Source organism: Bison bison, unplaced genomic scaffold (genome assembly GCF_000754665.1).
Source record: "Bison bison bison isolate TAMUID 2011002044 unplaced genomic scaffold, Bison_UMD1.0 scf7180017864255, whole genome shotgun sequence".
Taxonomy (NCBI): domain Eukaryota; kingdom Metazoa; phylum Chordata; class Mammalia; order Artiodactyla; family Bovidae; genus Bison; species Bison bison.
Genome location: NW_011494827.1, coordinates 437500 through 449396, shown reverse-complemented (window position 1 = coordinate 449396; position 11897 = coordinate 437500). Strand labels below are relative to the sequence as shown.

General features: G+C 51.1%; 1 protein-coding gene across 1 annotated transcript in view; it reads right to left on the bottom strand.

The window, feature by feature from the left end:
• Nucleotides 1-11897, bottom strand: part of LOC104994277 (neuron-specific protein family member 1) — a 33464-nt gene that overhangs the window by 5408 nt on the left and 16159 nt on the right. The window contains exon 4 of the mRNA XM_010847784.1: nucleotides 4507-4617. Within this exon, the coding sequence (XP_010846086.1) occupies nucleotides 4507-4617 (111 nt within the window). The remainder of the gene's footprint in view (nucleotides 1-4506; nucleotides 4618-11897) is intronic.

Here is an 11897-nt window from a genome sequence, read left to right as displayed (position 1 = left end):
ACTATATGGTCCATGGAATTCTCCAGGCCAGAATAGTGGAGTGGGTAGCCTTTCCCTTCTCCAGGGGATCTTCGCAACCCAGGGATTGAACCCAAATCTCCCACATTGCAGGCAGATTCTTTGCCAGCTGAGCCACAAGGGAAGCCCAGGAATACTGGAGTGGGTAGCCTATCTCTTCTCTAGGGGATCTTCCCAACCCAGGGATCGAACTGGGGTCTCCTACATTGCAGGCAGATTCTAGACCAACTGAGTTATCAGTTCAGTTCAGTTGCTCAGTCGTGTCCGACTCTTTGCGACCCCATGAATCACAGCACACCAGGCCTCCCTGTCCATCACCAGCTCCTGGAGTTCACTCAAACTCATGTTCATCGAGTCGGTGATGCCATCCAGCCATCTCATCCTCTGTCATCTCCTTCTCCTCCTGCCCCCAATCCCTCCCAGCATCAGGATCTTTTCCAATGAGTCAACTCTTCGCATGAGGTGGCCAAAGTACTGGAGTTTCGATTTCAGCATCAGTCCTTTCAATGAACACCCAGGACTGATCTCCTTTAGGATGGACTGGTTGGATCTCCTTGCAGTCCAAGGGACTCTCAAGAGTCTTCTGCAACACCACAGTTCAAAAGCATCAATTCTTCGGTGCTCAGCTTTCTTCACAGTCCAACTCTCACATCCGTACATGACCACTGGAAAAACCATAGCCTTGACTAGACAGACCTTTGTTGGCAAAGTAATATCTCTGCTTTTCAATATGCTATCTAGGTTGGTCATAACTTTCCTTCCAAGGAGTAAATGTCTTTTAATTTCATGGCTGCAGTCACCATCTGCAGTGATTTTGGAGCCCAAAAAAATAAAGTCTGACACTGTTTCCACTGTTTCCCCATCTATTTCCCATGAAGTGATGGGACCAGATGCCATGATCTTCGTTTTCTGAATGTTGAGCTTTAAGCCAACTTTTTCACTCTCCTCTTTCACTTTCATCAAGAGGCTTTTTAGTTCCTCTTCACTTTCTGCCATAAGGGTGGTGTCATCTGCATATCTGAGGTTATTGATATTTCAGGGAAGCCACAAAAGTTTACCAGAACAGCTGTGCTCACTGTGTGTATTAGTTGCTCAGTCGTGTCTGACTCTCTGCAACTCCATGGACTGTACATGCTCCTCTGTCCATGGGGTTCTCCAGATGAGCATACTGGAGTGGGTTGCCATGCCCTCCTCCAGGGGACCTTCCCAACCCAAGGATCGAACCTGGGTCTCCTACATTGCAGGCAGATTCTGATGTCCTGACCTCTCACCAGTGTCCTGACCTCTAGCTACACCTGGGCATAGGGGAGCAGGGACACTTTGCAGGATTGAACCTTTTGTTCACTCCCAGGCCAGCCCTGCAGGTGAACTGGCCCCCATCCAGAGAGCCAGCAGCCACCCTCCGCCCCTCTGCACTGCCACCTCACCTCCACTCTGTCCACGCCACCAGCACAGGGTCTGGCACGACCTTCTGAAGCCACCAGCACCTGCTGGGCAGCGAGTGACTTTGTTCCAGGCTGAGACGGGCCTCCAGACAGGACAGGGTATTCCCGCTTCTCCAGGTGCCCAGGCCAAAGAAAACAAGACGGTCCTGCTGCTGCCGACACAGCAAGGTGGCAAGACAGGGATGCTCTGGAGGCACTGCAGGGGTGGGGAGGGGCGAGCCAGTGGCGGGCAAGACCCCGGGGGGCGTGTGGGAGCCACGTGGGAGTGGGATGGGGCCAGGGCTCTCAGGAAGCTGTGACCTTGCCCTCTTGAGCCAGAAAGACCCTAAAAGAGCCACATGTCAGGGGTGAGCGCAGGGAGGTCACAGAGCCTCTAAACATCAAACGACAACCAGATGGGTGAGGGAGTCCAGGAAAAGTGTCCCAACAGCCCTGGTCAGCTATTAAAGCTCACATGGAGGCTCCCCAAGAGGAAGTGTACAAGGAACGCCCAAGCGTAAAGACCTCAAGGGGGTCTGGGGCGGTTCCCATTATGTTTAAGACCTTTCTATAGTGCTCGCACAGTGACTTCATGATTTAAAAAAAAAGCTAGAGACCTAGTGTCCTCTGCAGCGCACGTCTGCCCTTTGAGATCTCCTGTGACACTCCTCAGTTTGGGGCCAGCCTCAGCAAGGGGCTGGTCCCCGCCCCTCCACGCATCCTAGAAGTTGGGCACCTGTGCCCATCAGCCCTTCCCTCGGGGGCCCAGGCCACTCTGTCCCCCCAGCACAAGCACTGCCCACAGCTGGTCCACACCAATGCCCCCTTCTCATTTAGATCCCTGCCGGACAAGCCCTGTGGTCTTCCTGGAAGAGGTGGCCACAGACACTCAGTCACCCTGTATTCCTTGTTTCCTAACTCTTGGCAGCACACACATTGTCTGGGCATCTGTCTGCTGGCTTGCTGCTAGAACGGGAGCTCAAGGGCAGGCACCCAGCACTGCCTGTCTGCCCCGCAGCACGCCCAGCACCCCACCACGCACACAGGAGGGGGCCCTTCATACGCACTGAGTAATGAATGAAGGGCAGGGCCTAACCTTGGGCACCACGGACGTGTCTGAGCTCAATTTCCTGTTGGTATCATGGGGTCTAATGACATCTACCCCACAGGGTTTCTGGGAGCATCAAAGATCTGGGGTAAAAGCCCCTGTAAACTGCCGGGTAGCGACATTTGATCACATGCACGAACACGCAGAAAGGGAGGAAGGAGACACACTCACACCTTCCTTGCTCCGGCCGTAGCCTGAGGGCAGCGGAAACAGGTCAGCAGCTCCCCGGCCCTCCAGGCTCCCCTTCTCCAGGAAAGACACCGCCCCTCAGATGCCAGGGGAGACTGCCAAGTCCCAGCGGACGAAGATCCAGAACAACCTCCCTGGGGCTCTAAATCCCCAAGGCTGGCTGAGCCCAGCATCAACCTACAGAGTCTATTAAACAGGCACACGCTTGCCCCATCCAGCGGTGCGGTGAGCCCAAGGACTGGCCCTCATCTCCCTGACCCCACCTGGACCAGCAAATCTAGCAAAACCTGGCCATGCAAGATGGAGAAGACAGCTCGGACCCGCCCTCCTCTGCACTCGGGGTCACAGAGAATGAGCCAGAAGGAAGCCCCGAGGCAGGCTGTGGCCTCAGGTATGCATGAGCAGTCCACCTGGATGAGGGCTCTGGTCCCCAGGAAGTCATGCTCCGCACACCCAGGTTCCATCAGGGCACAGTTCCCGTGTCACCCTGGCTCCTCCGTGACCCCTGGGTCCTCCCCTCCTGCCCTGCCACCCCTGCCTCCCAGAGTCACTCCTGCTCCATCCTCAGAACCCCGACCTGTCCAGACCCCCATCTCTCCCCTGCTCCCCTCTACTAGCCTCCTGGGTCATCTCACTGGCCCCCTGTCACTCCCTTCCAACCCACAGCCTCCACAGCCACCCAAATGACTGTCCCATCACTTCCCCCGTCCCCCGGGGGTCTCTGGCCGACACTCCAGTCTAGCCACGGCTGGCTCCCCCACCAGGTGGGCCATGTATGGACCAGCCAGCAGGTACCTGGGAGCTGCCTATCACCCCACCAACCCACCTGGCTCTGCCCTGCTGGCTCCCAGCCCTCTGGATCCACCTCCTTTAAACCCCAGCATCTTCTGAGCCTCCAAACAGACCATCAACTCCTCCAGCCTGGGCCCCACCAGAGTGCGCACAGGGGCTGGTAGAAGGGGCAGGCGGGCTTCCGCCAGCCCGGAGTCCTTCCCCAGGGGCCTGCAAGGCGCCCTCACAGACCTCCCACGTGATGGGCACAGAATGTTAGGAGCTCTGGAGCTGCGAGAGGAGGAGCCCATACGAGGGCCCCACGGCCCTCACATTAGCATCGGCCAAAGCGCAGGCGCCCAGTGACAGCGGCGACCAGGCTGGGTCAGCTCCTGCTCAGTACCGGGTCCTGCCTCATTCCAGCAGCACCAAGTCCTGGAACCCACAGGGTCTTCCTCCTCATACTGGCTCCAGGAAGTTCAGAACCAAACGGGGCCCAGATATGACTGTGGGGGACTCAGGAGCAAGCCCTTGGCCCGTGTGCGTCACCACCTCCTGCGTGTCCCCTCACCCCAGCCCCGCCCTTGTTCTTCTCCCTTTAGTCCTGCAGTCCCCCGCATCTGCTTCTCCGTGCAGCCTCTGCGGAAAGAGGAGTCACACGGCTCAGCAAAGCGAGCATCATCCGTCCAGAGAGAGTCCAGCCGTGTTTTGCGGCGGGCAGACCAGGGACGCCCATTCTCGGGGCTGGGCTCCCGACCCCTGCGTGGCAGTGCAGGTCTCCCTCTCCCGGGACCTCCACTTCCTCACCACACCCCCAGGGGCTGCACTGGGCCTGCCAGGCAGGGGACTCACCCCACATCCCCACTGCACCCCTGCCCTGCCCGCAGGGCCCCCACCGGGAGCTCCCACCACTCTAGGCCCATCCCTTGGGAGCCGTGAGTCAAGCAGGGGGGTAAGGTACAAAAGCACTGGGGGCCCCAGGGGCTGGGGGCTTACCTTGAGGACGAAGCCGTCAGGGCAGGCGCGGTCATACTTGTACACCTTGTAGACGACCAGGAAGACGACACAGGTGAGGAAGGCCAGGGCAAAGAGGACCAGCACGGACACCTGTGGGCGGCAGAGGGCGGGGGATTAGGGCAACTGATGAGGTGGTGTGTGCGCACACCGTAACACACACACAGATGCACGTGGAAACATGCACGCACAGAGACACACACAGAAACATACATATACACACAGACACACAGAGAAACATACAGACACACATAGAAACATACAGACACACAGAAACATACATACACGTACACAGAGATACACAGAGAAACATACAGACAAATACACAGATACATACACACAGAGAAACATACAGACACACATAGAAACATACAGAAACATACATACACGTACACAGAGATACACAGAGAAACATACAGACACATACACAGTAACATACATACATACACAGAGACACATACAGACACATACACAGATACATACACACAGAGAAACATACAGACACACGGAGATACACAGAGAAACACACAGACACATGCATACACATACACAGAGATACACACAAACATACAGACACATACACAGTAACACACATACATAGAGAAACATACAGACACATACACAGATACATACACACAGAGAAACATACATACAGACACATACACAGATACACACAGAGAAACATACAAACAGATACACATAGATACAAACACACAGAAACATACATACAGACACATACACACAGATATACACACACACAGTAATAAACACACACGTGCTGTGCTTAGTCTCTCAGTGGTGACCAACTCTTTGCGACCCCATGACTGCAGCCCACCAGGCTCCTCTGTCCATGGGATCCTCCAGGCAAGAATACTGGAGTGGGTTGCCATGCCCTCCTCCAGGGGATCTTCCTGACCCAGGGATCAGACCCGGGTCTCCCGCATTGCAGGTGGATTCTTTACTGTCTGAGCCACCAGGGAAGCCCAAGAAAATTGGAGTGGGTAGCCCATCCCTTCTCCAGGGGATCTTCCTGACCCAGGAATCAAACCAGGATCTCCTGCGTTGCACGTGGACTCTTTACTAGGGAAGCCCACAAACACATACACACACAGTAACAAACACACACACATACACACAGTAACACACAGACACACACACAGTAACATACACATAGACACGTACACACAGACACATACACACACACACACACAGTAACACAGACACACACACAGTAACATACACATAGACACATACACACAGACACGGACATACACACAGTAACAAACACACAGACACATAAACACACACAGTAACACAGACACACACACAGTAACATACACAGACACGTACACATACAGCAACATACACACAGACATGGACATACACAGTAACATACACATAGACACGGACATACACACAGAGTAACATATACACAGACATGAGCACACACACAGTAACATGCACATAGACATGGACAGACACAGACACACACAGACATGTATACACAGATGCACACACATGAGCCCACGCCAGGGCACACAGGCACTGTGTCTGGAAGGAGGCGCAGAACACAGACCCAGGAGGCCTCTGGGGATGAAGGTCGCACAGTCTCCCCACACTGGACAATTTCTGTACCATCTTCATTTTTTATCACATCCACGTATCACCTTCTTTGTAAACTGGCCACTTGTTGTATTCTGGGCCCAGTGTATACAGCCTGGGGTACACCTATGACTGGGCCTCAGGGACGCCAGACACGCCATGGAGCTGTGGGTGCGGCTGCCCTTCTGACACTGCCAGTCACCCTGGTGACGCATCAGTCACTGGCTAATCAGCTGTCTCACAGATGCCCTTGAGTCCCAGACGCCAACCCCACCCCTGAGCTGAGACCAGCTGAGCACGGCAGACCCTCCGGGGCCCCCATCACCTCCACCCTGGACAAGAGTGTTCAGGGAGAGCCTGCCCCTCCCAAGAGGGTGGTCCCCATAAGCACAGGACTTGACTTTTTGCCCCACCATCTGCAAAGCAACCAGCACCGGACCGTGGGATGGGCCCAGGAACGTCTTGCAGGTGGACACATGACAGTCCCTGAGGAGACTGGGCTGGGTGATGAGACGTCCCCTGCTGCAGGGTCCAGGGATCGGGAGACAAAATGATGCTGCCTCTGGGCCTCGAAGGCGTGCCCTGGAGGCCCGGGAGCCGCTGGGCAGGGTGAGCGTGCATCCTGGGCAGAAACGGCATGCAAAGGCACTGTGTGTCAGGTCAGGAGGTGTGACCAGGAGCCATGCCCAGGTCCCTGGCCCAGATCCACTGCTCCCTCCCTTCACCCCACACGGCCACCCTGGCCACTGGCCATGCGGGCCCCAGCCACGAGTCCCCATCTCCAACACAGGGTGGAGCCACGGCTGCCTCGGGACCCAAAGAGCCACAGGAAAGGTGCCATCGGGGATCCCGGTGGCAGCTACACACAGGCAAGGACAAGACCACCTGGTTCAGGAGGGCAGCCTAGCGGGACAGCGGAGGTGGACGAGCATGGAGCTGGGTGATGAAGGAAGTGGGAAGAGGTAGCGCAGTGGCCCTGGGACTTGTGTCAGCAGAGGCAGCAATGGAGCACGTGCAGGGCTTTCCAGCAGGAGCGGCAACCCTGCCTGCCTACCGTGCCCAGGAGAGGCAGCCAGACCCTGAGTAAGTCACCCAGCTCCTCCGGGCCCAGGCTCCTGCCAGCCAATAGCAGCGAGAGGACGCACACCCAGGGCTGGTGGGACCGTGGAGGACTGACTCAATGCAGTGATGAGAGGACAGAACCGGACACAGTGGGTGCTCTGGAAGGAGGCATTTGCTACTGCTGCTGCAGCTGTCACCACGGCCAGCAGATGCGGAGCTGGGCTCTCAGTCCAGACACGCAGTCCCCCTACCCAGGCCCAATGCTTGATCTTCCCCGAGCCCCCCTCCTCACATTCACCTGGCTACTGCTCGCCCAAATCTGCCCTGCCTGGGACCCGGCTACCTGCTGGCGGCCCCTGGGAGCAGTGAGGGCAGCTCTTCCCACAGTCTAGAACAGCAGGGTTGTCCGTAGGGAGAGCTGTATCTAAAGTAACTGTCCTCCGTGACCCTTTATATTCTCTTTTGGGGCACTTGAAATTATTCCAAAAGGAGGTCTATGTCACACAACAGGTTAACAAGCGTTGTTAGACTATGTTCTCCATAAAATATCACCCCCGTTGAATTCAACTACATATTAACTACATACAGCACAATCAAGTGGGATTCATCCCATGGTTGCAAGGATGGTTCAACATCCGCAGACGTGATATATCACATTAACCAAGTGAAGGATAAAAATTATATGACCATCCCAATAGATGCATAAAAAGCATTTGACAAAATTTAACATGTATTCATGATAAAAATTCTCAATAAAGTGGGTATAGAGGGAACATACATAATAAAGGCCAAATATGATAAGCCCAAGCTAATAGCATACTCAAATAGTGAAACACTGATAACTTAAACTCCAAGATCAGTAACAAGAAAAGGATGCCCACTCTTGCTAATTTTATTCAACGCAGTATTACAAATCCTAGCCAGAGCAATTAGGCAAGAAAAAAACAGGCATCAAATTAAAAAAGGAAGAAGTAAAACTATTGCTATTTGCAGATGACAAATTTTCTATGGAAAACCCTAAAGACTCCACCAAATAATTGTTAGAAGTTATCAACAAATTAAAGTTGCAGAATGAAAAATCAACATACAAAAATCTTTTGCATTTCTATACACTAGTAAATGAACTATCAGAAGAGTTAGGAAAACAATTCCACTTATAATTGCATCCCCAAGAATAAAATATCCAAGAATAAATTTAACAAAGGAGGTGAAAGGTCTATACACTAAAAATGACATTGATAAAAGAAACTGAAGGTACAAATAAATGGAAAGATTCTGTTCTCATGCATTAGAAGAATTAATATTGTTAATATGTCCATACTATCACTACCCAAAGAAATCTACAGATTCAATACAATCCCTATCACAATTCTAATTCCATTTTTCACAGAAATGGAACAAACAATCCTCAAATTTGTATGGAACCACAAAAGCCTCCAAATAAATAAAGCAATCTTGAGAAAGAACAACAAAGCTGGAGGTATCATGCTCCCTGGTTTCAAACAATATTACAAAGTTATGGTAATCAAAACAGTATGGTATTGGCACAGAAACAGACCAATGGAACAGCAGAGAGAGCCCAGAAATAAACCCACACAAATATGATCAATTAATTTATGACAATGGAGCCAAGAATATAAAATGGGGAAGGAAAGTCTCTTCAATAAATGGTGCTTGGGAAACTGGAGAGCCTTGAGCAAAAGAATAAAATTCAACCACTACCTAACACCATATGCAAACATTAACCCAAGATGGATTAAAAACTTGAACATGAGTTTTCTTAGGAAAAAAACATAGGTGATAAGTCCCTTGACATTGGTCTTGGCAACTAAGCAAAAGCAACAAAGGCAAAAATAAACAAGTGGGACAACATCAAACTAAAAAGCTTCTGTACAGCAAAGGAAACCATCAACAAAATCAAAAGCAACCTACTGAAAGGGAGAAAATATTTGTAAATCATGTATCTGTTAAGGGGCTAATGTACAAAATATATAAAAACTCATATGAGTCTAGAGCAAAAAGCCAAACAATCCAAAAAAAATGGGTAGAGGAACTGAATAGGCCTTTTTCCAAGGAAGACATACAGATAGCCAACAGGTAAATGAAAAAGTGCTCAACATCACTAGTCAGGAAAATGCAAATCAAAACCACAATGAGATATCACCGCACACCAATTAAAATGGCAATTTTCAAAAAGACAGGAAATAATGGTTGGCAAGGACATGGGAAAAAGGGAATTCTCCTACACTATTAGTGGGAATGTCAACTGGTGCAGCCATTATGGAAAAAGTATGGAGGTTCCTCAAAAAAATTAAAAATAGAACTACCATATGGTCCAGCAATCCTGCTTCTGGGTATTTATCTGAGGGAAATGGAGATACTAGCTTGAAAAGACATCTGCACCTCTGCGTTTACTGCATTGTTTATAGCGGCCAAGATACAGAAGCAACCGAAGTGTCCATTGATGGGTGAATGGATAAAGATGTGGTGTATATATTCAATGGAGTATAATTCAGCCATGCAAAGAAGGAAATCTTGCCATCTGCAACAACACGGGTAAACCTTGAGGGCCTTACGCTAAGTGAAATAAGTCAAACCAAGAAAGACAAACAGTGCTTTGAACTCACTTAAGTGCGGAATCTTAAAAAACAAACAGGAAAAAAACTGACCTCAAAGATACAGAGAACAGAGAACAGACTGGTGGTGCCAGAGGCAGGGGGTTGGGGTGGGAGAACTGGGTGAAGGAGGTCAAAAGATACAAACTGCCAATTAAAGATAAATAAGTCAACCTAGACAGCATATTAAAAAGAAGAGACATTACTTTGCTGACAAAGGTCTGTCTAGTTAAAGCTATGGTTTTTCCAATAGTCATGTATAAACGTGGGAGTTGGACCATAAAGAAAGCTGAGAACCAAAGAATTGATGCTTTTGAACCCTGGTGTTAGAGAAGACTCTTGAGAGTCCCCTGGACAGCAAGGAGATTAAACCAGTCAATCCTAAAGGAAATCAGTCCTGTATATTCATTGGAAGGACTGATGCTGAAACTGAAACTCCAATACTTTGGCCACCTGATGTGAAGAACTGACTCAGTGGAAAAGACCCTGATGCTGGGAAAGATTGAAGATGGGAGGAGAAGGGGATGACAGAGGATGAGATGGTTGGATGGCATCACCGACTTGATGGACATGAGTTTGAGAAAGCTACAGGAGTTGGTGATGGACAGGGAAGCCTGGCGTGCTGCAGTCCATGGGGTCACAAAGAGTCGGACACGACTGAGCAACTGAACTGAACCAAAATGAAGTCAAGAGGATGTGGTATACAGCACAGTGACTGTAGTTAAAAACACTATGTTGCATATCTGAAAGTTGCTGAGACAGGAGTTCTTAAAAGTTCTCATCACAAGGAAAAAAAATGTGTCACTATGTGTGGTGGCAGATGTTAACTAGACTTAGAGTGTGATCATTTCTCAATACACACAAATATTGAATCAGTCTGTTGCACACTTGAAACAAATATGCTCTCTCCATGTCAATTACATCTCAATTTTTTTAAAAAAATAAGATGATCCTAAGTCCTGGAAAGACACACATTCTGAATCTTTCCCTTGGATTGGAAGCCACATGGAGTCTGGTTCACAGCGCCCCATCTGTTTAGGTGTAAAAATAACCCCTTCTCCGAGGGGCGGTGGGGAAGCACCTCCTAAGGGCTCTCCTCCCAGGAAAGAGGACGCCTGGACCTTTCACCCAGGATACCTGGGCTCGATGGCCAAGGTGCTCACAGCACTGAGAAATGAGAACACAACAGTCCCTGGAGCAGCCAATGAAGAAGGCAAAGGAATAAATCCCCAGAGAATCAGCAGGAGCTGTGGTGGTGGTTCAGTCGCTAAGTCGTGTCCAACTCTTGTGACCCCATGGACTGTAGCCCACCAGGCTCCTCTGTCCATGGGATTCTCCAGGCAAGAATACTGGAGTGGGTTGCCATTCCTGTCTCCAGGGGATCTTCCCGACCCAGAGATTGAACCTGTGTCTCCTGCATTGCAGGCAGATTCTTTACTGACTGAGCTACAAGGGAAGCAGGAGGCGTGGGGCATGGCAAAGCCTCCCACACCCATAGGCTATCTCGCTCCACCCCCCTCAACACCTCTGTGAACCCTGAACCTCTCCTGGGCCCCAGAACCTGCTCAGACCTGGGAAGCACCCTATGGGGAGGGTGGAGGCAGCAATACAGGTTCACATTTCACTACTCCGATTCACATTTCACAACTCGAGTTCACATTTCACTACTCGGGCACGGTGCCCACCCCATGGTCACCACTGACCGAGAAGAGAACCATGGGCCTCTCCAGAAAGATCCCCATCTGGCTCAGAACTGGGCCCGGCTCTGCCACCCACCACCTGCGTGACAGCAGGTCCCTGGTGCATCTCCCCTCTGAAGCAGGGAACAAGGCCCCACGCTTTGACAGGTTTACCAAGAGGATGGTAAGTGCTCAGGCTTGAGAGCACATTGCCAGCCCCTCGTGCTGGGCCCCTGTCAAGGCTGAATGGTGCCCCCCTAAGCCAGGTACTTGTGAATGTGACCTTATTTAGAATAGGGGTCCTTGCAGGTGTGATTACATTAATTGAGGTCATTTGAGCGAGCCCTAATCCAGGATGACTGGGTCACGAAAAGGGGACCGTTGGGACACAGAGGCACACGCTCAGGGAGGAGGC